Source organism: Cervus elaphus, chromosome X (genome assembly GCF_910594005.1).
Source record: "Cervus elaphus chromosome X, mCerEla1.1, whole genome shotgun sequence".
In the NCBI taxonomy this organism is placed as follows: Eukaryota; Metazoa; Chordata; class Mammalia; order Artiodactyla; family Cervidae; genus Cervus; species Cervus elaphus.
Genome location: NC_057848.1, coordinates 59,632,087 through 59,659,876, shown reverse-complemented (window position 1 = coordinate 59,659,876; position 27,790 = coordinate 59,632,087). Strand labels below are relative to the sequence as shown.

Here is a 27,790-nt window from a genome sequence, read left to right as displayed (position 1 = left end):
TCAGTTTCCTTATCAGGAAATGAGCATGGTGCGAGTTAACCAAAAGGTTACTGTGAAGATTCACTAAGATAATTCATGTGCCAGCCCCTGAGTAAGGGCCTGGAACACAGGAAGCACTCAGTAAGTGTTGGCCATTAGAAACATTATTAGTGAGAGTGCTAATGAGCAACGGTGTGGGTGACCTAGAGATTGTCCTACTGAGTGAAGTAAGCCAGACAGAGAAAGACAAATATGATTATAATATTGCTTATATGTGGAACCTAAAAAGAACTTATTTATAAAACACAGACTCACAGACACAGAAAACAAACTTATGGTTACCGAAGGGGAAAGAGGAAATGTAAATTGTGAGTTTGGGATTAACAGATAGACTCTCACAGGGAACTATATTCAGTATCTTGGAAGAACCTGGAAGGGAAAAGAATCTGAAAAAGAATAGATACATATTATATACTCATGTATGTATAACTGAATCATTTTGCTGTACACCGAAACTAACTCAACACTGTAAATCAACTATACTTCAATTTTTAAAATTGAAAAAATAAAAAAGAGAGAAAGAAACCCAGCATTTCTTCCCTGGATTCTGGAGGAGAGGAGGAGACTAGCTATAAGAGACCTAAGAAGGCTCAGGTTGTACAAATACCTTCTCTCAGCAGCCCTTGAGTGAAGGGAGCCAGCCCTGGGGCTGGGCTCGTGGCTGGGACAGGAAGAATACAGGTTGGGTTGTGCACCAAGACAAGCCCCCAGAAATGATAATTTATGAAGCTTCTCCAAGTTACCTACTCTGAAATCACCAATGTCCTTTTAAAAGGGAAATAATTCAGATACTTTCAGCATGTGTTTTCTTTTCTACAAGTAGGGCCAGTATAAATTATACCTAAGTAAATAAAAAAAAAAAATTGGATTTGAAAAAAGCAGCCAGGAAATTCAATGGCATTTCCTAGCCACATGGGCCTGTCAGAGCACCCTTAAAATGTGGGTGAGCCCGCCACGGGAGCCCATGAATGGGAGCCTGTTCTCAGCTTAGCTGGGGCCTCGCTGAGGCCAGGCAGCCTGGGGCAGGCCTGCAGGGGCTGAGAGGATGCTAAGTGTTGGTGATGAAGAGCCGCTTTATGGACTTCCCACCATTTTCGAAGCTGCGTGTAGTTCATAGAACACCTCCAGTTGAGAACCATTGGGGACACGTTTTCTTTCAGGGGGACCCTCCCCAGAGGCAGCAGAGCTCATGAGAGAAATTTGACTCCTAACTGTGATAAGAGAGGCCTTGAAGAAAAGAGGATTTCTCCTTCATTTGTTCAGTCAGCTGGACAAACACCAGCCTAACCCACAACACATGCTTGCAAGGGAGACCTCTTCACAGTCAGGGGACCTGTGAGGCTATCACACGGAAAATGTGACAACACAGGAGGCAGGTAGAGAAGAACGCTGCCTCTGTTTGGCCAGAGAAGGCTATCTTGGGCCAGATACAAGACAGCGTCCAAGCTCCCTTGGTGGGCAGGGGCTTCATAGAATACAAAGCGAAGTCAGGAGAGTTAAGAAACAGGGCAGTGGCCACCCAGCAGAAGCCAGTGGACAACTTGGAGGCTGAGGGGAGGGTCCTGCTGCCTTGCAATCCTGAAGGTTTGAAGGTGGGCCCTCACATCCACTGTAGACATTCAAAAAACATGCCTTGAGCCTTCACACACCACAAAAATTAACTACCACCTGCATGGCACATACTATGTGCCACTTGACATGCGTAATCTCACTGATTCCTCCTTTAGTTCAATGATACTCAGTTTTACAGATGAGGAAACAGAGGCCCAGAGAGATGAAGTGATGAGCCCTGAGGTCACATGGTTAAACAACAGTAAAGCTGACTCTGCCCTAGGGTGCCTGGGTCTAAAGCCATATACCAAATGATACTGTCTCTCCAGTAACCCCCATCAACGACAGACATCAGCACCCTGTGATCCAAAACACAATTTCATTCATTCACTAAATATTTATTGAGTACCTTCCATGTGTCGGACATTAGGGTTGGTACTTGGAAAACAGCCCTTAACAGACCAACAGCGTCTAGGGGGTAGAAGGAGATAAGAAACCCATAAAATACACAATATGCCCCATGGTGACGCACGCTAAGAGAAATAAAACAGAGTAAGACAGTGACAGGGTGGGGACTTCTATGTTTTAAATAGATTGTTCAGGAAGGCCTGTCTGAAAGATGACATTCTAACATAGATTTCAATGAAGGGGAAGTCTTGCAGTTACCTGGGAAGGAACATTTCAGGAAGAGGGGAGAGAGGAAATGCAAAAGGCCTGAGGCAGTACTGTACTTGTCACACACTACAAAGAACAAGGAGGCTATGCTGGAGTGAGGGAGGTGGGAGGATAATGAGATCAGAAAGATGACAGGGGCTCAGGCAAGTGAGGGCCCCCTGAAAGACCTTGGATTTGATTCCAAGTAAGATGAGAAGTTACTGGAGGATTTCGAATAGAGAAGTGATATGGTACAACTTTCGTTTTAATAGTATTATTCTGACCGCTACTTTGAGAACAGACTGAAGGGGAGCAACGGTAGAAGCAGACTGATGAGGAGGCAAAAATCCAGTGGGGAGAGGATGGCTTTTCAGACTAAGGGGACAGCAGTGGAAGTGGAGAGACATGTTCAGAGCTCAGATAAACTTTGAAGGTAGAACTTACAGAATTGTTCAAAGGGTTGGATGTGGGGTATGAGATAAAGAAAGGAGTTAAAGATGACTGCAATTAATTGGAAGGATGCAGCTGCCATTTATTGAGACTATGGACAGAGCAGGGTGAGGGGAAGATCAAGGGTTCAGCTTGGGGGACGTCCCTGGTGGTCCTTCCAATGCAGGGAGTGCGGGTTCGATCCCTGGAAGGAGAGCTCAGATCCCACATGCTTCTCAGTCCAAAAACCAAAACATAAAACAGAAGCAATACTGTAACAAATTCAATAGACTTTAAAAATGGTCCACATTAAAAAAAAAATCTTTAAAAAAATTCAGCTTGGGACCTATTTGGTTTAGATTCCTATTAGCTATGTGAAGTGAAGCTATCAACTAGGCAGCTGTGTAGATAAGTCTGAAATCCAGTCTGGGTAAAGATACGATATTTCATCAGCACATAGGTGGTGTTTATGTAGATGGTATTTAAGACAAAGAGACTAGAATAGATCCCCCAGGGCGTGAATGTAGAGAGAGAAATTAAGATCAAAGTCCTAGGGCCCTTAAATGTTTAAGAGATGAAGCCTTGAAGAGAAGAGGACATTCAGCAAAGGAGACTGAGAAGGAGGGGTAACCAGGGAGACAGGTGGAAAACCATGAGTGTGATATTATGGAATCCAAGTAAAGGAGGTTACTTCCAAGAGGAGGGAGCAATCAAGTGCAGCAAATGCTGCTGATGGGTCAGCTAAGATGAGGACAGAGACAGACCACTTGCTTTGGAAAGTGAAAGTCTCCCACGAGCCTGGATAAGAGTGGTTTCAAAGAGTGATGAGGATGACAGCCTCAGTGGAGCAGATCTGAGAGAGCAGGAGAGGAAGAGGAAAGAGCATGCGTGGATACCTCTTAGGAGTCTGGCTGCGAAATGAAACCAAGAAATGGGACAATAAGCAACCAAGAATTGGTTATATCTCAGGTTTGTTTACCAGGCAAGCAGGAGAGAGAAAATGAGGGACGACAAATTGCTGGTGCTGACAAAGAAACGATTGTCATATATTCAAGGCAATGTGTTTAGAATTAACTCAGAGTCAAATAGCCAAAGTGGACAGACTTAGCTATGCTGAAGAGCCTAGGATTTTGACCCTTCCTAGGAGTCAGATAAAGCTTCTGAATCCCATTGACCACATGGATGGGTTTTTACCCATGCATCAATTCCCCAAATGACTCAAGAGCAGCCATTCCTGCAGCTGCTCTGAAGTACTCAGCACACCCTTAGACAGCACCTCCGTGCTCTCCACCCAGCCCCTGGTCCCCAGCGTTAGCTTTAGTACCTGCTTCTACTATGCTCCCCTTCCACATGTTTCCTGAACTCCAAAGAGTCTCTGAGAAAAACACGTCACCTGATTGGAAAAGTTATTTCTAGGCGAGAAGCAAATTCTGAAAGGCTAAAGAGGTTAAACACGAACTCCCTATCCAGACCCAGAGTCTGACCAGTCAGTGTGATGGCTTCTGAAAACCAGTGAGCTCCTCCCCCACAGGCAGAGGCCCCCTCCTGGGAGGCATGTCCATCCTCCAACGGGAGCAGGGTATTCAACGCATAAGCTCGGCACCTTTTGGCATAGCTGTCTTGAAGTAAGTGTTTCGAGATGAGACAATGCTGTTTAAAAAAAAAAATCACCCCATAGTGTGTGCAATAGACACCCCCAGTGCTGTTAAGGGTGGGGAGAGGGATGCGGAGAGACATTCATTTTATCCGCCTCCCTCTGGCCCGACCCCAGCTCCCCACAGCACCCACTATTAACGGAGAGAAGGCTGGGTGTTTCTACAGGGGACACATATGCCCAAGTCCTTTGGTGTTCTTGCCCTGTCAGACAAAGGTAGTAATAATAATGGTACTCTCATCGCATACTGAGTGTGAACCCAGCATTTAACATAATTGAGGACACAATGAAATCGGTATATTAATTTGATTAAAGTGTCCTTTTTTTTCTTTTTTTCTTTTTTTGCCCACGCCATGTGGCTTGTGGAATCTTAGTTCCCCAACCAGGAATGGAACCCGTGCCCCCTGCTGTAGAAGTGTGGTGTCTTAACCACTAGCCCACTAGGGAATTCCATAAACAGTGTCCATTTTCAAGCGAAACTTCTGAGAAAGAGGTGTGGCTTCTCACTAAACAGCGTGATGTGCCTTTAGCAAATATACACACATCTCAGAACATCAGAACTGTCCTTTGATGATAGCCTGATAGGGAATTCCAGCCCCTCCCTCCCGACATGCTCACCATTCCTCAGCAGGACATCTCCGCTAGGGCTGGAAGGGTTCTGTCCCTGGGGGCTCTTGACATTGCCCAGAGCTCTGGAGAAGTGTTCATCCACCACACTGCTAATGTCCCCTTGGAAATAGGTGAAAAGGACACAGCGGGAATTCCATTCAGTTTTGATAGGGCTCTGTGTGAGGACGGTGGTCTTCGTCACGTCTTCCATGGTGACTCAGGGGAGAGCTGCGGAGCAAACGCAAAATGTTACTGGCACTCTTTTTCCAAGCGGTTTGGCTAAGTTGGCATAAGTGGCTTCCTTGAGGACAATTTGCGCCTAAGGTTCAGGTTCTCTCACTGGGATTCCCAGGAGCTGCGCAGTTGCTGAGCAGTCTTTAGGAAATAAGATAAAGTGCTGAAGGGGTCCTCTCTTATAAATGTGAAAGAGTGTCTGGGAACGTGATTAGAAGAGCATCAGCAAATGAAAAAAAAGGAAAGAAAAAGGACACTGAAGCCAAAGACTGCAGTAATTTGCCAGCTGGGGAAGTGCCTGCCTCCCACTAGATTCCCCTGAACAAATGCACAAGTACTCCAGTAGACCTTGACTAAGCAATCAGTGGATACTGACAATTTGTTGCCCTAGCAAGCCTTGATTTCTACCTTGCCCACTTCCGTGCAGGAGCACCAAACCCACCAAATTCTCCTGCTCTCCCTGACATGGTGATTCATGCGGGATGGGGTCCTACACCCACCCCCACCCCATCTTAGAATTAGCAATTACAATCAACCAGTCCTAAGGCCTCCAGACAGACATACTCTGCCCAGAATCACTTAGAAAATGTCAGAGCTTTAAATCCAGGTCCATATTCTGTTTTATTTCTCTTTCGGCTGCACCGCGTGGCTTGCAGGACCTCAGTTCCCCAATGAGGGACTGAACCCGGACCACGGCAGTGAAAGCCCAGAGTCCTAATTACTAGGCCACCAGGGAATCCCCAGATGAATACACTCGCCACCCAATGCAGCTAACATTTTTCACACCGATACTCTGTTGGGAAAGAGCACTCTGTTCACCAGGCTTCCTGTGCGCCCAGAGCAGTGCCTGCCACCTAGCTCAATATTGAGCAAATGATCCAACAATCATTTGCTGAATTGCCTTCAACTTGGCCTCAATGGGTCCTACCTGTGAGCTCCTTGAGGGCAGAGGCTGTCCTTTTTTGCACCCAGGCAGGGACCAGGCATGCAGACGGCACCGCAGAGAGGCCGTGGCCTCCCTTTACCAGGGAAATAAAAGGTCTGGGGGCTTCGTCACCTCTGGCCATCCAATCCAACTTGCCCAGAGTTCTGGCTAAAGAAATTTTGAATCTAGTCATTCTGATGCATATAATGCAAATGACTAGAGTTGAATAGCCCATCTCCTGGTCTAGTCTCTGAGATCCAGGAGGATGGGGGCCATTTCTTATTCATTTCTTTATCTCTAGCACCTAACACTCAGTAAACAATGGCTGAGTGATGAAATGCCATTTCGTGCAGAGAAGGCACAATGCAAGGAAATCACACCAATTAGGGCTCAGAGGACCTGGTCTTGCCCTTGACTGGGTGTGTGCCTTTGGGGAAATAACTGGGCCTCTCTGGCCTTCAGATTCCTCTAGGGTAAAATGAAGAGGTTGGGGTATAGGAATTCTGCAGCCTATTTTATTTTTCTGCCAGAAGTGTCAGTCGATTATCATGGGACCATTAGGAGGGAATCTGGGAGTAAGCAGAGGACCCTTATTTAAAAGTTCTCCTTTCAGAATCTTAGCCCCAGTCACAGCTGGATTCTGTTGTCTCTAGAAGCCTTTGATTCAGCATGTCAATCTGTTTCCCCCTGGGTGATAGACATGTTAAACATCACCAGGCACCACCCTAAAAAAAAAATGAATCCACTGTATTCTTATTTCAAAAAACATAGGAACCACCACTTTGAAAAACCATCCAGCGGTGTCTTCTAAAGTTAAACGTACGCTTACCATAAGACCCAGCAATCCCACTTCTAGGCCACATATAACCAAGAGAAACGAAAACAGATGTGTGCACAAAGACTTCTACATGAGTGTTCGTAGTGGCTTTGTTTATAAAAGTGAAAACAGCCCAAATGTCCATCACCAGGAGAACAAATAAACGAACTGTGACATTTTCATACAATGGAATGTTCTTCAGCCATAAAGAGGCACAAACTACATCCACCCAACAGCATAGATGAATCACAAAAACATTAACCTGAGTGACAAAAGCCAGACACGAAAGACTGCATATTGTATGACTCCACTTACATGAAACAGGCACAAATAATCTATGGTGATAAAAATCAGGACAGCAGTTGCCTTGAGGTAGAGCTTGGAAAAGGGTGAGAGTGGACTCACAGGGGTGCTGGAAATGTCTTACATCCTGAAGAGGGTGAGGGTTACATATGGATGCAGACGTGTCAAAACTCATCAAATTGTGCAGCTCAGATCTGCAAGTTTCACTGAAGGCAAATTATTCCTCAGTGAGAAAGCACATGATATCTTCAGATACTTGGGACTTTGAGCAATAAAGCAAAGGTGTAATCCTTGAGCACGTTATGACATAAGCCAAAGTATAATCTCACTTATCTGTGGAATTTTCAAGAGCCAAACTACAGAATAAAATGGTTGTTCCCAGGGCTGGGGGGACAGAACCAATGCTGTTTAAGGGAATAAATGTGCAACAAGCAGTGAACAAGCCCTAGAAATCTACCACACAGTGCAGTGAATCTAGACAATACGGCATTCTAATCATCAAACTTGCTAAAAGACTAGCATTTAATTATTTGAACCAATAAAAAGAAAGGGTAATGATGCATCATGATAAGAGGCGTTAATTATGGCCGCCACGATGGTAATTGTATGACAATATATAAATTTATCACATTAACATGTTGTGCATGTTAAATCTACACAATGTCATCTATCAAATATATTTCCAAAAAATAGCAAATCAAATGAATAATAAAGCGATGGTATTATGAATGACCAAGTAATGATAAGCATGGACGCGACCTTTTTGCTAAAGCTGCAGTTCACAGAAGACCTATTCTGTCCCAGAAGCTCCAAATATATTTTCTCCAAACTTTACAACCCTCAGACTAGCTATTATCTCCATTTAAAAGATGAGCAAATCTGGGCTTAGAGAAAGAGGAAATCAAGGGCCCAGGCCATGCAGCTAGGTGGTGGCAGAGCTGAGGTTTGAACCCAAGTCTCCCTGACTTCGGTGTCTGGCCTTTTCTCACCATCCCTTTCTACCTGTCGGGGCAAACAGTCCCTTCCCCTCCATGGGACTCTCATCCTGATCCAGTCCTCTGGCTCCCAGTCAGACCGGCAGAAGGTCTGTCCGCACATTCTCATGGGCGTCTCCTGGAAGCCATCACCGGCAAGGGCAGCTTAGCACCTTTGTGGGTCTTGCCCTCTTACCCTCTTGCCAGTGGCCGGTGCTCTAGCTCAGGTATGACCCAGCCTGCCACCTCTCTTTGCTAAGTCTCCCTGAAGCCATGAGAAGCAGCTGGCCGGACCCCTGAGACATCAATGCCGTGAAGCACGCTCCTAACCTCCCTGTGCAAAGACCACAGGCTAGTTCCATAGAAATAGAGCAGATCAGAGAAGGCTGTCTCGGTCCCCCTCACCTGGGGAGCTCAGACCTCACACAACTGCAGATCCTGAACAAATCTCAAGTCCTATGCATGCCCCTCTTTTCCTTGCCAAACATATGGACACATACTCTAAAGGAAAGCCCTGGAGTACATCTCTGGATCACAGCTCATGAGCAGTTCCCCGGCTGTACTCAGACCTCAGGGGATGAGGGTCTGTATTCAAGGGCTATTCAAATCTCTCAGTTGTTACCCGGTTTAATCCTTTACACAATCGCATCTCACTGAACCTCTGGAGTGACTTGAGCGGTTTCATCCCCACACGAACCCTCCTTGAAGGCTCTCTTTCCTGGGGAAGTGAATTGGTGGGGTGGGTCTGGCTTAGAATGAGGTGCCGCAAAGCTGGAACCGAGGGTAGGACTTTCCTAGCCAAGATGCTGCTGTATTGGCACCTGGCTTTGTAGCGAAAGTTTCTTGCAGACAAAACCCTTGGCCTTGGCCAAGCTTTGCCAGCTGTGCAGTTCAAATAGTGTAATTACAATATTCCCCAGTGCTCAGAAATTTAAGACACCAAGTAGGCATCGAAATACTGCCTGGTCTTCGGCCCAAATATTTTGGGCCAAGAGGAATGCAAGAGCAACAGTCTGGCCTCCATTCTACCAGGATGCCTACCTGCACACGCTTACCACCCTTCTGGGAAATGGTACCCAGCACCCCTGGGGTTGGGATGGGGAGTCTGAGAGGTTGAGTTGTCACAGTGATCACTTGGAACAAAGCCCCAAAGGCACCGGAAGGCATCTCCTTAAGCAAAGCATGTGATGCCCCCTACCACCACCACCTCCCCCCAGCCCCAGTTCCTTCTCAGTTGAATTCCCATCCCTCCTGCCTCCCCCAGAGTTCCCACCTTCTCTCACCTTAATTCTCGACCATCGGCGGCGGAGACACAGCAAGACGCTATGGCCGGGCGAAGGTGTGTTTTGCTGGCCGGCGCTGCCTGGCCTGCTTTAGAGCAGCTCAGCTCTGGTCCGAGCAGGGCCTGGCGATCTTGTGCCCTCCCCTCACTAACTTTCTACCCCTCTAGCTGAGCCTATACGAAGCATTTCCTGCTAGCTATCTATTAAGAATGCAGAAAATGTACTCCAACAAGTCAATCGGGTTGGGCACCTGCAGGAATGAGGAAAATAGGTAGTTCTTTTTTTATTTCTTTCTTTTTGCATTAAAAAAAAAGCGCTTAGTGATATTGTCTCTTAAAGTGGGCAGCCAGTTGTTTGCCTGGAAACCAAACACAGAGTAGTAGCGTCTTCAGCATCAGTGCTGGGGCTGGAATCCAACTGATGGGACTTTCAGTCTCCGGAACGGAGAGAAAGTTTGACTGGTCACTAGTTTCTTCCTCTTTTCCTGTGGGAAGAGAAAGGGAGCCCAGCCCTCTAGGATTCTGGACTTTCTCAGGCTTCCATGGGCCCAGAGGGATTGAGGACTTCTCCAAGCCTGCAATAGATGAAGCAGTTCAGGACTCCAGCTTCAGGCTCATAGCAAAGGAGGCCCAATCCACATTCTGAAAAATCTTCAATAGCACCATCATTCAGACCCCAAAGCCTGGGAGCCGTTCTTTGCTTCTCCCATTCTCTGTTTCAACCATATTAATTTAACAGATATTTATTAAACATTTACTATATGCCAGGCACCATTCCGGGAGTTTTGTTCCATAGTGAACAAAACAGACCAAATCCCTGCCTTCGGGGAATAATAAATACGTAACATGTTTTATATTTGCCTATAGTATATGGACTTGTCAGGTGTCAGTAAGTACTATAAAGAGAAATTAATCAGCCAGGGAATAGAAAGTGTCTCATTTATCTAGGATGTTCATGAAAAAATGTTCTGATGAGGTGACATTTGATCAGAACCCCGGGTCGGGGCGGGGGAAGCATGTCAATACCTGCTTGCCTGATATCTGGGGGAACATCTAACACAAAAGGTGGGATCACACCCAACCTGTTCACAGAAGGGTGAGGAGGCCAGCATGGCCAGAGAGGAGGGGAGAGGAGAGATGGGGCCATGGCACAGAAAGCCTCCTCGGCCATGCTTAGGCTGTGGACTCTTCCTGTAAGTGAGAAGGAAACCCGTTGGAGAGGTTGGAGGAAACCATCAACAAATCTTGACACATAGAGCATCAAAACACATTCCAATCCCATCCTTTTCTTGGTCACCTCCATCCTTTGTCACCACCTCGGCCCTGCTCACTCTCCTGAAAACCCCCATCATTTCTCTGCAGGACCACAGCTTCAGAACTCAGTACTTCCACCTTTCGCCCTTCTAATTCTTCATTCTTCGCCCCACGACAGCCACAGTGATCATTTGAGGATGTGCATTAAACACTGTCACTCCTTGTTGAAAAGCTTCTAGTGGTTGTTTTTTTCTGACCTTGCCCAAACCTTGCTCCACTCCAGCCCCACTCACTGCTGACTGGTCCTTGACCTGGGATGCTTATCCCCCAGACCACCTCCTGACTTTCCCTCCTCTTCAATGAAACCTGGGCTCCATCACTGCCTCCGAGAAGCCTTCCCTCACCATCCTATCCAAGCCAGCAGCCTCTCATACTCTCTGTCCTCTTCTCCCACTTCCTATTTCTTCAGGGTACTTTTCACCTCTGGATGTCATATTGCAGAGCTCTTTGTTTATAGTTGGTCGCCCCTTCTAAAATCATGCCTGGTATATGTATTACTAGGATTTCAGTATATATTTGCTGAGTGAATGAGTGAGTAGTGAGGGGAGAGAGAAATTATTCAGGTATTCACACAAATAAATAGACGACCGCAACGGTAATGAATCAGTATCTGGTGCCAGGCGAGGCTGTGATAAGGATGCCTGAATTCATCAGTGAAGGCCAAGTCGTCTTCCCTGTGCAAATAATGCTCAAGCTGTGATCCCAGAGGCTGAGAAGGAGTTAACCACGCAAAGAGGGGAGAGGTGACTGGTCCAAGCGGAGGAAACAGTATGTTCAGCAGCCCTGTGGTGGGAGGGGCCTGGCACATATGAGTCACAGGGAAAAAGGTAGGGAGACAGTGGCAGGGAGTGCCTTGCAAGGTGAGCTGGAAAAGTAAGCAGGAGCCAGAGGCAGCAGGTCTTTGCGAGCCCTATGGAAGAACACTGTCTCCTTCCTAAGAAGAAGAAGAAGCTATTAAATGGTTTTATGGAGATGTGTGTCGAGAATGGGGAAGGGGAGGGAGTCAGAAGTGAATCAAACCCACACCCCCGATAGTGAAAGTGCAGAGTCCTAACCACTAGACTGCCAGGGATGTCCCCAGACATGCATTTTGAAAACCTTGGTCCGACTGCAATATCAAGAAAGAATGGAGGGAGCACGTGGCCGTGAAGAGATCACTTTGTGGTCTAGGGTAGAGAGGCTGGTAGCTGCATCTGGGAGCTGAGGTGAAAGCAGAGAGAAGTGGATGGATTCAAGATGTATTTAGAAAACAAATTTGATACTGGATTGGATATAGGGAATGAGGGGGTCTCAAAGATGATAACTCCTAGGTTTGGAGGGTGCATAACTTCATTGATTAGTGTGCCTTTCAGAGCTATGAAATATTGCTAGTGTGTCTTCTTTAGGAGAGGAAATCAAAGATTTCTGTTTGAACATGTTGATTTTGAGGAATTTTTGAGCTGTCTAAGAAAGGATGACAGTAGTCCATAGGCAGATAGGTCTGAGTTGGAGATAGAAACATGGAAGCTAATGTTATATAAACCGTCATTAAAGCCTTGGACTCTAACTCACCCAGGAAGAGTAGAGACTCAAACATAGAAAAGAACTAAAGCACTCTAAAAAATTAAGGGAAAATAAAAGAAGCAAGACCTGTTCATGTAACTGCAACCTTTACCAGTCAGGTGGAAGTGACGAACGAACATACATTACAGAGAAAGAATGGCAAAGGAGAGAGGATAAACATCACAGGAGTGTCAGGACCCTACAGCCCAAAGAGGACCATGTTTCAAGATGGTGGAACCCATCACCTGGGTCCCAGCTGCTGAGATGTGGGAGAATCTGATGCCTGAAAATTGGGTTTAGTAACTTGGAAGTCATAAGTGATTTTAGTGAGAGATGCTTGCTGGAGTGATAAGGCCAGAGGCAGGCTCCAGTGGGATGGGAGAAGAAGAAAGTACCCACAATGTGAAGAGGAGTTTGCAGGAGTTTGGAGGTGAAAGAGAGTGGAAAGATAAAGCAGAATCCAGGAGTGGGAGCATCAGGGCTTGAATGACTTGGGATAGATTTCAACATGATCAAAGACCAGTGGAAAGGATCCAGTTCAGAGAAAGAGATTGAATATACCACAAAAAGAAGGTATTGTTAATAAGAAAATATTAGAGAAAGCAGGAGGAGAGAATGGGATCAAAGTCCAGGTGGAAAGATGGGCTTTAAATACAAGGAAGGACTGTTCTGTTTTCAGAGGAGAAAAGGGACAAAGAATGGTCCCAGACATACATAGTTTATAACTTTGGTACCTATGGTTAAGTATTTATCTAGTTATTTTCAGTAAGAGAGGAATTGGACTAAGATGTAAGAGATCTTGACTTTTGTATAAGTTCTTCCCCTAAATAGACTTATAGCCTTGGAGAAGTTCTTTCTCATTTCTTTGCCCATTTTTATTTATTTATTTATTTATTTAGTTTTTTTTTGTTGTTGTTGGTTTTTTTTTCATTTATTTTTATTAGTTGGAGGCTAATTACTTTACAATATTGTAGTGGTTTTTGTCATACATTGACATGAATCAGCCATGGATTTACATGTATTCCCCATCCTGATCCCCTCTCCTACCTCCCTCTCTATCCGATCCTTCTGGGTTTTCCCAGTGCACCAGGCCCGAGCACTTGTCTCATTTTTAAAAGGAGAGTGCTCTATTAGAAGATCTCTAGGATTTCTTACAACTATACTTACTCTAAGTAAATCAAGAGAATGTGAAATTCAAATAGCACAGTGGTAAAGAATCCACCTGCCAAGGCAGGAGACACAAACGATGGGGGTCAGGAAGATCCCTTGGAGAAGGAACTGACAACCCACTCCAGTATTTTTCCCTAGGAAATCCGATGGACAGAGGAACCTGGCAGGTGACAGTCCATGGGGTCACAAAGAGACACGACTGAGCACAGCACACACACACATACATTCAGTGCTTCCAGGGGGCCAGCTACTGCATGAAACAATTCATGTGCATTAAACCACTTAAATAATTCTGCAAGGTTGGCACTATTATTATGCAATTTCAAAACGAGTAAACAGAGCCACAGAGAGGTTAAGAGCTTGTTGGAGCCAGGCAGTCCGATTCTATAGGACTGTACACTAAATCACTGTTATCTGACCTTTCAGAAACAATAGGAAATTTCTGGAAATTATACTCTGGAACCCACATCCTGCTTACACAGGAATGGAAGAAGGATACTGGAGAAATGATTATGAATCTTCCAAATAGAACCCCTGAAAAGCTCAGAATTCGCAGGGCTTAGGAGCTAGAGTGAGTCATGAAACAGAAAGTAGAGAAGATAGGTAAAGGTCTGCCAAAGTGGCTGGGCCATTCTCCAACTCTGTGCACAGTGTCTTGCTGTAGTGTTTAGCCCTGGCCATGGCCAGTGAGAGCAGCTTTCTAAATAAAGCCCTTCTTGTGCATATAAAGGGAGCCCAGCATTGACTCCGTGGTTGGAGAGATCAGTGGGGATTGTCCAGGTAATTTGTAGACCACCATAAGGCGATGGAGAACAAAGGACATGTTGGAATAGCAGTTAAATCCTCTAAACCCTGATACATCCATTAAGACACTTTCCCCACCTCTGATTGCCACCTGTTCCCCATCCATGCCTCATAAACAGGAATCCTCCTGTTGGCACATCCTAACTGTTCACCCGCACAGCTCTGTCACATCTGAGAGAAAACGTGTCCGGTGAAGAGTGATTCACAACTGCAGAAGACTACAGATCAATTTACCAAAATGTAGCCATCTCAGTCCTTCACATGAATGGCCTGTCAGTAGACGTTTCAGGAAAACCAACAGCACAGTGGAGAAACACTAGAATGAACAAGAAAACAATTGACTTCTGAGGGGATAGTTCATGTGGAAAATGTTTTAAAAATTCTACCTTACATCCTGAGAGACGTCCAAGAGAATACTGCATTGCCAGAACAAAATTAGTCTGCTAAGAACAACAGCTGAGATAAAACAGGTCCATCACAATGGGCATAACTTGAAAATGGTCTTAGTGGCATGGAAGCCAAATCATGGAAGAACAGTAGGACAGACTATGGAATACAAAGGAGTATTTCATATTTTTTAAGGTTCCAAATCAGCAGGGAACAAATGGATGAATCAGTGGATGGTATCAAGACAACGGGTTATTCATGTGGAAACAAATTAACTTAGAGGCATATCTTAAAGTTCAGTTATCCCCTTTCTCTCCCACTTGAGTTTCTTGATCTCTATTGGATCATTTCCATCATTATTCAGATATGCCCATGTATCTCCCATTTTTAACACCTCACCCATCTCCATTTCCATTCTTTTGTTCTTTGAAGCAACATTTCTTAGACTTGTGGTCCATGATTAGTCACTATCTCTACTTCTTACCTTTCCTTTCCCTCCTAAACTCAGTCCAGGGGGGTGTCCATTCTTACCACTCCAACATATCCGCTCTTGTTGAGGCCACCAATCATCTCAACATCACTAAATTCAGAGACATCTCTCCGTCCTTGTCCTGCTTGATCTCTTACAGGTGTTTAGCAGGGTTGATCACTTGCATTCTTCAAACATCCTCCTCTGGGTTTCCATGGCACCACTCTTTCTTGTTTTCCTCTGACTTCACTGCCTCTTTTTTTCCAATCTCCTTTGTTCAACTTCTAAACTTTGGGTTGCCTCAGGGATTGCTTAGTTTTGGGCTCTCTCCTTTGATTCTATAATCTCTTGTTTGATAATCCCACCTCCAGAGTCATAAATATCTTCTATGTAACAATGACATTACATTACTTTGCCAACAAAGGTCCGTCTAGTCAAAGCTATGGTTTTTCCAATAGTCATGTATGGATGTGAGAGTTAGACTATAAAGAAAGCTGGGCACTGAGGAATCAATGCTTTTGAACTGTGGTGTTGGAGAAGACTCTTGAGAGTCCCTTGGACTACAAGGAGATCAAACCAGTCCATCCTAAAGGAAATCAGTCCTGAATATTCATTGGAAGGACTGATGCTGAAGCTGAAACGCCAATACTTCGGCCACCTCATGCGAAGAGCTGACTGGAAAAGACCCTGATGCTGGGAAAGATTGAAGGCAGGAGGAGAAGGGGACGAGAGAGGATGAGACAGTTGGATGGCATCACTGACTCAATGGACATGAGTTTGAGCAAGCTCCGGCAATTGGTGATGGACAGGGAAGCCTGGCATGCTGTAGTCCATGGGGTCGCAAAGAGTCGGACATGACTAAGCGACTGAACTGAACTGAACTGACACAAATTTACATCCCTAGCCCAGACGTCTCCTCTAATATGCACTTCAAACATCATATGTTGAAAACTGAGCTCTGAATTCCTTGTGCTCCAGTTGTTTCTTATGTCTTATGAAAAGTAAATACTGGAAGAGTTAAAGATAGAAACATAAAAATTAAACAAACTACAAAAAGAATGTGTGGAAACGTATATAGGGGATATATTACAGTAAGTATCGTTTGAGATGGGGGAGGTCTTTCAAGCATGCCACAAAGCTCAGGAGGTATAAAGGGAAAGATTTTTCCACTGACACACAGAAAACTCCTGCATACCTAAAACAAACATAGAGTTCCAAGACCAAGGACAGAGACAAACTTCTTGCAGCACATATCACAAATGGCTTCTATTTAGAATAGAAAAAGAACTACAAATCTTTGAGAAAAGCCAAGCAAGTCAATAGAAAACTTGACAAAGGATATGAAGAAGCAAATACAAGAGGAAGAAACGTCAAGAGCCAACAAGAGAGAACAGATGTTTCACTTCCCTAGTTATTAGGGAAATACAGATTAAAATGAGATCCCACTTTCAACTATCAGATTGGCAAACATTTTAAAGATGAACAACACGTAGTAATTAACAAAAATATGGGGAAACTGCACACTTTCACACACCACGGTAGTGAGTGGTGGTATGAGCTCAACATTTTTGGAGAGCAATTTGGCAAAATTTAAAATATGTACATGATTTATGATGCAGCATCCCTCCTTTATGAAATATATTTTAAAGAAATACTAAAAGATATTTAAAACTCAACTGGCATTTCACACAATGCTCTGATTTATTACAAGATAACTACAGGTCAACTGTGATCGTTTGAATGTGAACACTGTTCATCTGTGTAAACCTCCAGAGAGACTGATAATAACTGTTGGTCTTTGCTTAATTTAAAAACAAAACAAAACTAAAGCAAACTAAAGAATGTCAATCTATAGAGAGGTACAGTAAAAATTCCCTTTTTATCAGATGGGTAGAGCCTGTAGCTATTAGATAAGCAATGGTATTCTGCAGGTGTGGGGGAGGGGAGACAGTGGATAGTTATCCAAAGTATTTCTTAAAAATTTATTATAGTTTATGGTAGGAAATGAAACACATTTGTGTCACCCCTCTTTTCCTCTTTAATAAGTGAACTGCTTCCCATAATCTAAATTCACAGTTCAGAAATGGTTGTTATTCAAATCGCTTCCTACCATATTTATTTAGTAAAGCTAACACCTCATGAAGACTGCATTATCTAAAATCAGTGTTTCATTGCAATGCTTGGCAGCACAGTGGATGTGTTCATTACAGCTGTGTTAACAATCAATGTTGATCACCACGTGACCTAGTTTCTCCCGACGCCACCAGAAGAAGTGCCCTTCCTCTCCTGTTCTTGGTGTGCCTGACTTAACGCATCCTTGCAGCGCATATACTTTCCTTATGAAGCTTTTCCTGACTCCTGCCCCCTCCCCCACCCTGGAGACGGGATCAGGGTTTATTTGTGGCCCCACTGCTTCCAGGCCAGCCTTCTATCAAGACTGGCTGCACCAGCAGCACCTGGGAGCTTGTTAGAAATGCAGAATCTCAGGCTCTACCCCAGACCTAGGGAATCACACTCTCTGGGGGTGGGGTCCAGTGTTTTAACTAGTTTTTCAGGTTTTGCATACTAAAGTTTAAGAAGCACTGACCTGGGGTACTTGACCAGAGCCTCATCAATCTCTGGGTACAAATGAAGTCACATTGACGTCACTGCCCAAATGACACTAGCTCCCTTGGCTACCCACATCTGCGGGACTCTCAGATCCTTTCCAGGTCTGCTCCTTTCTCCCCCCCCAAATATTTCTGGGAGTCCCTAGGGTGTGTTCACACATGCACCAGAGTTGATCAGGACGGCTGCTCACCCCCGCTGTGCCTGATCTCCACTGCTGCTCAATAGGAAGCTTTTTTGAAAAAATAATTTGATTTATCTATTTTTGGCTGTGCTGGGTCTTCGCTGCTGTGCGGGCTTGTGGCAAATAGGGGCTTCTCTAGTGGTGCTGCATGGGATTCTCACTGCAGTGGCTTCTCTCGTTGTGGAGCATCGGCTGTAGGGCACGTAGGCTTCAGTAGTTGTGGCACCTAGTCTCAGGAGTTGCAGCTCTGAGGTTCTAGAGCACAGGCTCAATAGTTGTGATGCATGGGCTTAGTCGCTCTGAGGTATGTGGGATCTTCCCGGACCAGGGACTGAACCCATGTCTCCTGCATTGGCAGGCAGATTCTCTACCGTTGAGCCACTAGGGAAGCTCTACAGGCATCTTTTAAGCTGACAGTTCTACACAATCCACTTAAGAGCTAGTTCAGCCCCTCAAGTGAGCAAAAGTACAACTGTGCTTTGGCCTAGCGGAGTTAGACGTGGGTAACGGCTGGTCACAACATAAGGCTAAACGTGTTACCTGCCCCATAACTTGCACTGAGCAGTTGAATTGCCCAGCCAAAGGTAACTTGCTTGCATCTCTCCAACTGAAACATCCTACTGAAGTGTTTCGACCTGTAAGTAGCCCCTCCTCTCTTGCACATCCATTTCTCTGCAGCATACCATCTGCATAGTGTCACACACACTATGTGTGTGTGTGTGTGTGTGTATGTTCATTAAAAAAAAAAAGACTTCCAGTTCTGGTCTGACCTGTTAGAAATTTGAAAATCACCACTGCATCCTAAAAATAAGTAAAAAGCTACAAACTTAAAAATCAACAACTCTTCTTAGATTCATAAGACTAGTGAGGTCACAGGGCAAACTGCTGCCCCCAAATAGAAGAGACTGACAGGGGAATACAGAGAACCACAATTTACTGGAGCAGAAACCACTTAGGAAAGTGGTGCTGGGGCAGGAAAACCTGAACTGTAATCAACAAATTGCTGGAGGATCCGTATAGACAAGTCTGAGAGATAAGATACTCCAGGGGACCTAGTCAGCAGTGAGTGTCCACATTTTATGAGTTTAACCTCCAGGAATTCGACCAGGTTCTCACAGTAAATATTCGAGAAAAATTCCCTTGTGCTTCCAAAAGGGGGAGGGGAAAAGGAACCATTTTGAAAAACACCAGAGCACTCTGGGTTTTTTTTTAACAAGAGAGACAAGAGAGACTAGTTAACCAGAGCCTAACCTACTAAGGTTTTTAGTGGAGCCTAACTGACCTGAGAGAAGGGAAATACTCAACTCTAGCCCCCTCTAGCCTTCCTATCCCACCTAAGGAGGGAGAAAAAGCTGAGAAACACTTGTGAGTTCATATTCCAGAGGCAAAAGTTCACTAAAAGTCTGAGACCTAATCCTCGGACTGTAGAATGCCCTCCCTTCCCCAACACCTTATCTGCATATCACTAAAGTTCTGTGCATCAGAGTTCCTTTCATCTCATACATCGTATCTAAATTTCATGAAAAAATTCCAAGGCATACTAAAAGACCAAACACATATTTTGTTTTGTTTTTAAATGATCCTTTCAGTACAGAAAAAAATTTAATAGATTTCAACACATCTTCATACACATTCATTCTGAAGCTTTTATAACTGCAGGAAACTCAGAATGGAAAAGAACTCCCTTAATTTGATAAAGGGCATCTGTAAAACACTGACATAATAATAAATAATACATCAAAAAACAAATTTGAAGAAACAGAGCAACCATCAGAACCAGATGTTGGAATTATCAAACCAGGAATTTAAAGTGACTGTGACTAAGTTGATAAGAGCTCTAATGGATAAAGTAGACATTGTGTCAGAAGAGATGGGCTCAGTAAGCAGATAGATGAGAATTCTAAGAAAGAATCATAAAGAAATGCTAGAGATCAAAAGTTCTGTAACAGAAATGAAGAATGCCTTTGGTGGGCTTATCCAAAGACTGAATACAACTAAGGAAAGAACCTCTGAGCTTGAGGATATCTCAGTAGAAACCTCTAAAGAAAACAGGAAAAAAAGAGTGGGAAAAAAAACCAGCAGAATATCCAAGGACTGTGGGACACCTACAAAAAGTATAATAATACACACATAATGAGAATATCAGGAGAAACAAAGGAACTGAAGAATTATTTGAAACAATGATGATGTCCCCAAATTAATATCAGACACCAACCTACGCATCCAGAAAGCTGAGACAACACCAAGCAGGATAAATGCCGACAAAACTACATCCAGGTGTATTAGTTTCAAAGGACAGAAAATCTAAGATAAAGAAAAATTCCTGAAAGAAGCCAGAGGGAAAAAAACACCTTACCTGCAAGAGGTGCAAAGATAAGAATGATATCTGATTTCTCAGAAACCATGCAAACAAGAAGAAAGTGGAGTGAAATATTTAGTGCTGAGAATAAAATTCTACCAACCTGGAATTCCATAGCCTGTGAAATTATCTTCCCAAAGTGAAAGCACAATTTCTTCAATCTTTGTTTGTCTAAGAAGGTCTTCACTTCTTTTTCACTTTTGGATAAGTCATTCTTGATTCTTCTCTTGCCCTCAATCCCTACTCTATCAGCAAATGCTATCACCTCTCCCAGAGAATTATGTCCAGAATGAATGCAATCATTTCTCACCATCTTTACTGCTATTCTCCTAATCGGAACCACCATCACCTCTCACCTGGACCAGTGCAACAGCCTCTCGGGGCATTGTTTGTCCTCTCAGCAGTCAGCAGGATCTTTCTGAAGCAGAATCAGATCACATCACTCCTTTGCTTAAAAGCTCCAAAAGCTTTCTTTTGTATAGCCTGTTTCTGACAGCATGTCTTTGTGTGTTGGAAATTACTTAATAAGTAATAAGGGACTGATGTTGGGATAACAGAAACTGTGCTGGTTAACACACCGTTTTTCTAGTGCGTTAACATTTTAAAGTGATCTGTGGCAAACATCCTCACTATTACAAAGGCCTGGCCAATGTACAAAGACCCTAAGCAAAAAGCAGGAAATCTACAGACAGACTTTCTATGAGTACTAGTGCGCCTGGTTTAGAGCTCTCCATAGAGGCTGTGGTCTTTTCTGTGGTAAGCTATCTGTCTAAGCAATGAATACAGATGAAGATGCTGCAAAGGCATTTGTCTCATGGTAAAATGGCAAATAAAAAGGCTATGCCCTGGATTTCACTGGTGGTACAGTGGATAGGAATCTGCCTGCCAGTGCAGGAGACATGGGTTCGAACCCTGGTCTGGGAAGATCCTACATGCTGTGGAGCAACTAAGCCTCTGTGCCACAACTATTGAGCCCACGAGCTGCAACTCCTGAAGCTTGTGCATCTAGAGCCAATGCTCTGCAACAAGAGAAGCCTACACACTGCAATAGAGTAGCCCCCACTCATTGCAACTAGAGAAAGTCCACGCACAGCAAAGAAGACTATGTTCTGATTCATTTTATTTAATTTCACTGTGTGTCTGTGTGCTTAATTATGTCTGACTCTTTCTGGCCCCATGGACTGTAGCCTGCCAGGCTCTTCTGTCCATGGGAGTCTCCAGGCAAGAATACTGGAATGGATTGCCATTTCCTTCTCCAGGGGATCTTCCTGACCCAGGGATTGAACCCGGGTCTCCTTTGTCTCCTGCATTGCAGGCGGATTCTTTACCACTAGAGCCACCTGGAAACCTGAGGATAGTCTTTTTTAGAAGTGAATGCCCTCAAGAACTCATGTCTTGTAGAAGGAAGCTGACTCAGGGATTAAGACTGTGAAGGATTAACTGGCTGGGCTACAGAGCATAAATGCCATCAAGGCATAACTCTACTATTACTATAATTGGAATTTTGTGTGTTAGTCACTCAGTCATGTCCGAATGTTTGTAATCCCATGGACTGTAGCCCACCAGGCTCCTCTGTCCATGGAATTCTCTAGGCAAGAATATTGGAATGGATTGCTATTCCCTTCTCCAGAGTCTCTTCCCGACCCTGGGATCGAACCCCAGTCTCCCGCATTGTAGGCAGATTCTTTACCATCTTAGCCACCAGGGAAGCCCATTAGAATTGGTATTGCTTTTTTAATGTTCTGGTTACCATGTTCCTTGGGTTTTGAGTGGTTTGCCCTAACATTACATTTCCCATTGTTGATTGTTCAGTCGCTCAGTCATATCCTATTCTGTGACCCATGGACTGCAGCACGCTGGACCTCCCTGTCCTTCACCATCTCCTGGAGTTTGCTCAATCTCAAGTTCATTGAGTTGGTGATATCATCCAACCATCTCATCCTCTGTTGTCCCCTTCTCCTCCTTCCTTCAATCTTTCCCAGCATCAGGGTCTTTTCTAATGAGTCAGCTCTTTCCATCTGGTGGCCAAAGTATCGGCCCTATTATTTTTAGCACACATTTTCTGCAGAATGTGAAGTTTTTCAGAAGCATTGTTATAACATTAATAGAAACATCTGTATTTATATAATCAAAACTTCTTACCATCTTCATCCCCCACGTTAGATCTACCTCCAAAACATGTCCTGAATCCAATCACTTCTCACCTCTTCCACAGCTACGACCCAGTCCAAACCACCATCTTTGCTTCCCCGGACTACTGAAATAGGCTCCTTTCTTCTTTCTTCCTTCTAATTCATTCTCTATGCAGTAGAGGTCTCTGAGGAGATCCCTTTAAAACACAAATCAGGTGGCACCAACGCTCTGTTTAAAAATCAACTCTCTGCGTGGGGGGAGGGGGGATAAATTAGGAGTATGGGATTAACAGATGTACAACATCGTATATAAAATAGATAACCAACAAGGACCTACTACATAGTACAAGGGAACTATATTCAATATCTTGTAATAAACTATAATAGAAAAGGAGAAAAGAATATACATATATATGTAGAACCAATCACTTTGCTCTATACCTGAAACTAATGCAGTATTGTAAATTCACTATACCTAAATCAAAACCAAGGCCAAAAAATGTAAAAGAAAATATCAACTCTCTAATGGCCTCCCATTATATTCCAAATAAAACCCATTCCCTTTCCTTGGCTCTCAAACCACGCTTAGAGTCTTTCTGTTTGTTACTCCCTCTTCCTGGAACTGTCTTCTCCAACTCTTCATCTGGCAGGCCCTTTCTTATCATTCAGGTACTGGCTTAGATGTCATCTTTCCAGTGACCTTCCCTCTTTACCACACTAAAGAATTTTCTCCCCACCAAATCAACTCTAGCACATCATCTTGGTTTTACTTGCTCCCAGTATCTACCATCTGAATTCATCTTTTAAAAATATATGCATTGTCTATCGACCCTCCAGATTCCCCTTGTTTGCTCCTGTATTCTCAGACCTAAAACAATTCTTGGGCCATAGTCTCTATCTACTGAATGAAGAGATTAACTAGTACTTTTGAAAGTTGTATAAGAAAACTCCTGATTACCTGGGACTCAGACATAAAAAGTTCTAAGCTTTACAGACCTGGGACTCAGACATAAAAAGTTCTAAGCTTTACAGACCTGTTCTTGTATTCCATGGATATCCTTGAACTCTCCTACTCATTCATTTGAAGAGGTTCCTTGACTTCACTATTGTCCCTGTCATCATTCCGGGCGATTTCAACACTGAAGTGGAAATGAAGCTCAGTATCTTGGTATTAAGGCAGTGAGTTTTTAACAGAGATATTGGTATATATGGAAATGAAATAGAGTCTTCCCACCAACTTGCCCAAACCCCTGCTTTCTTGCAGTGATACTGGCCTTTGCATTTGAATCTGGCTCTTGTTTCTTCATTTTCATTAAAGATGGAGCTACTTCTCCTGTTTAGTGATGATGGGCGTAGTCAGATTGGAAGAGACCTAGTCTGTAAAGAACAACATTTTGGTAAAGTTTCCAGCTGTCTGCAGGGCTGGTAGAGAGAATAAAATGACAGGGAAGAAGAGTGTCAGGAAGTCAGAGAATGAGATGAAAGGGATTTTACAATGAAAATATTCCACTGTTCATTTGCAAAAGACACTTTATACCCAGTAAGATTTCCAGAAATGAGGATTCCATAAGCTCCCCAGTGAGAGGTCAGAATGCTTAACCTATCTTAGCAAGGCCTTTTGCTATAATTCAAATCCAGTTTTGTATGAAGATGAAGAAAAACAATGTGATAAAACTGTAATAATGAAATTTTTCATGTTCCCCAATAGAGATTAACTCTAACCATGAACCTTGTGTTTTCAAAATCTTATCTCACTGGTGTTACATTACAGATAACTGTTGCCCTACTTGAAGTTCTTCACATTTTTCTAAAAATGTGGAGATTCTCACAGAACACAACATTCTTGATTATGATTCCCAGCCCTGAAAGAATATTTGATTGTCTATTATGTGGGAGAAAGCTGTGGCTGTTACTGAGTGTGTAGGCAGCTGGGTTTTGGGGGGGGGTGGTAGATGGGAGGAGGGGGATAGGGAAGGCAAATAAACAAATAAAATAATCTGTTGCTATGAAAGGGGTTCAGCAACAATAGTATCAAGGGAGACAGGAGGGTGGGTTACAGAGGGTCAGGATTTCTAAGCAGGTGATACCTGATGGGAAGGGCAAACTCACTGGGAAAGACCCTGATGCTGCGAAAGATCAATGGCAAAAGGAGAAGGAGGCAACAGAGGATGAGATGGTTGGATGGCATCATTGACTCAATGGACATAAGTCTGAGCAAACTCCAGGAGACAGTGAAGGGCAGGGAAGCCTGATGTGCTGCAGTCCACAGGGTCACAAAGAGTCAGACGTGACTGAGGGACTGAACAACAATACTTAGATAGCCTGAAGGATGAGACCCAAATTGGCTGGGGAGAGAACATCCCAGGCTGAGGCATGTGCAGAGGTCCTGGGATAGGAATAAGAACCCAAGGTGATGGCAGTGTGAATGCGATGAATCTGGAGAGGATAAGATCACTCAGAGCTTTGTTTGCAGGCCACAGTAAGCAGTTTGAACTTTATTCTAAGTGTTACTGGAGCATTTTATTTTATTTTGTGACTGGAGCACTTTAATAGAGACCCATCAGGGCACTGTGGGCAGTAAATGTGGTGGAAATAGACATGGGATGAAGTGTTCAAATGTTGGGTATATTTGGAGTTAGAGCCAACATGGCTTGGATGTGGGAGGTGGAGAGAGAAAGCAAAGATGATTCCTAGATGTGGAATTTGGAGAGTTGGGCTGCTGAGGTGGGAGGACCAGGGGGAGAACAGGATAATTTGATATTGAAAATCACCAAGAATGATGATGAGGTAGTGGTAAAGCCAACAAACCTCTTCAAATGAATCAATGAGAGTGTGCAAGTGTATCCATAGAATAAATTCATTCATTCAACAAATATTTATTTGAGCCCTTATTAAGGGCAAGGCACTGTGCTACCATGGGCTTCCCTAGTGTCTCAGCAGTAAAAGAATCCACCTGCCAGTGCAGGAGATGTGGGTTTGATCCCTGGGTCAGAAGATCCCCTGGAGAAGGAAATGACAACCCACTCCAGTATTCTTGCCTGGAAAATCCCATGGACAGAGGAGCAAAAGAGTCAGACATCACTTAAGTGACTAAACAACTGTGCAAGGCTCTAGAAATGGTACTGATGGATCACTGCCATATTTGCTTTTCTCCTCCACACCGCACGGCATGTGGGATCTTAGTCCCCTCAACCAGAGATCAAACCTGTGTCCCCTGCATTTGGAGCTGAGTCTTAACCACTGGGCCACCAGGGAAGTCCTGACTGTCACATTTTTTTTTACTGTCTTATCTCAACATAGATTACAGCTGCCTATTGAGGAGGGTTCATGCCTACTGCTGCCTTTATTCTCATTGCCCCTTCTGTCCCACTTCATCTAGTATATTAATAGATACACATTGGCCCAATCTATACTTATTAATGGACTGAATCAAATGAAATAGATGCTACAGTGAGTGTAAATACACCAGACCAATAGTCTAAACTACTTGTATCTTAATATGGTAAACAATATATCCCTAGTAAAAAGCATTAAAATGATATACACATTTTTATTACTCTAATCTATATAATTTCTTAAGAATCTCCTGAAAACCAAAGCTTATTTTATTGGAGTATAATTGTTTTACAATATTGTGTTAGTTTCAGCTGTACAACAAAGTGAATGTTCCACGTATATATATTTTCTCTCTCTTAAACGTCCCTCACACCCCACCCCCAACCCACCTCTCTAGGTCATCACAGAGCATTGAGCTCAGTTCCCTGTGCTATATAGCAGCTTTCCACTAGCTATCTATTTTACAGGTGCCAATATGTATATGTCAGTGTTACGCTCCCAATTCATCCCACCCTCTCCCATCTTATTTATTTAAAAGATAGTTTTGTGAGTTCCCTGGCGATCCAGTGCTTAGGAGTCCATGCTTTCACTGTTGACCCAAGTTCAATCCCTGGTTGGGGAACTAAGATCCCATAAGCCACATGGTATGCCATGGCCAAACAAAAAAAAATTTTTTTGTAAAAAAAAATATATAGTTTTAAAATCATTTAAAAAGAGCTCAATATATATTTCAAGCTTTAGACATATAGTTGAGTATAAAGAAATATTTTAGAATTTATTTTTGACTGAACGGTGTCTTTGTTTCTATGCGTGGACTTTCTTTACTTGCAGCCAGTGGGGCTACTCTCTAGTTGCGGTGTGTGGCCTTCTCATTTCAGTGGCTTCTCTTGTTGTGAATGGAGCACAGGTTTTCAGTGGGTATGCTCAGCAATAAGAGCACTTTGGTTTAATCACTGAGGCATGTGGGATCCTCCTAGACCCGGGATCAAACCCATATTCCCTGCACTGGCAGGTGGACCTCCAGTCAGTGAAGCACCAGGAAGGCACCTATGCTCACCACTGTCCCACCAACACGGCACAGGCAAGTCCCTCAAATTTTAAAATAATATTTCTTTGGCTGTGCCGGGTCTTAGTTGTGGTACTTGAACTCTAACTGCAGTGTGTGGGATCTAGCTCCCTGACCAGGGATTGAAACTGGAACCCCAGTATTGCGAGCTCAAAGCCTTAGCCATTGGGCTGCCACAGAAGTCCCTACAAAATTTTACATTAAGATGTTGCAGGAAAAAAAAAAGATGTTGCAGGTGTATCCTGATTATTATTAAAGCCATTTCTATAAAAAAAAATCAGGAAATGGCAAATCAAAAAATGTTTTATTCACAGAAGTCCCTACAAAATTTTACATTAAGATGCTGCAGGAAAAAAATAAGATGTTGCAGGTGTATCATTATTATTACTAAAGCCATTTCTATAAAAGAGCAGGAAATGGCAAATCAAAAAATGTTTTCTTAGAGCTTTACTCTTCTGACATTATCATTGCTATTTTAATAGAAATGTTACAGAGGGTGCAAAAAGTAGAATGCTGGCAGCAGAAAAGCCACCTTTGTGTTGCTAAACTTTTTTATTATTTTTCATTTTTAATTAAATTAAAAACTGTCTGAGCTTTCTTTATCTAGCCTAGGACCACTGGTGCATCACTGGTAACAGCACAGATATGCCACGGATAACTAACAGCAGCCAATGTGCTGACGTTATTTGAGTGTAATATATCTAGCACCAGTATCCTCTTGGCTCCAAATAAAAATTAAAATGTACACAAGTGTCTAAAAACAGGCATGCAGTGTGCAAATCTGAGGCCCAACAAGGAAAAAGTAATGTTTAAGAATACTGACAAAGATCCACAAAGGGCACATGTATAAGCCTTCCGCTGTTGTTCAAGCCATGGCACTGTTCAAAGTAGTTAACAGCACTTTTCGTTTCTGGCTACAGCTCATGTCTTATGGGATCTCAGTTCCCCA

The 27,790-nt window shown here is 43.6% G+C and overlaps 1 protein-coding gene across 2 annotated transcripts in view; it reads right to left on the bottom strand.

Annotated features, from left to right (window-relative positions):
• VGLL1 (vestigial like family member 1) overlaps window positions 1-23,758 on the bottom strand; it is a 39,245-nt gene extending 15,487 nt beyond the window's left edge. Inside the window, exons 1-4 of one of the 2 annotated variants that reach the window (XM_043897197.1) lie at window positions 23,474-23,758; window positions 22,512-22,636; window positions 9,473-10,046; window positions 4,946-5,164 (exon numbers count right to left, since the gene is read on the bottom strand). In XM_043897197.1, the coding sequence (XP_043753132.1) occupies window positions 4,946-5,147 (202 nt within the window). In that variant the 5' untranslated portion in view covers window positions 5,148-5,164; window positions 9,473-10,046; window positions 22,512-22,636; window positions 23,474-23,758. Of the gene's footprint in view, window positions 1-4,945; window positions 5,165-9,472; window positions 12,557-22,511; window positions 22,637-23,473 lie in introns of those variants that run through there. The other variant, XM_043897196.1, reaches the window with a different exon arrangement.
• Between the last annotated feature and the right edge of the window lie 4,032 nt (window positions 23,759-27,790).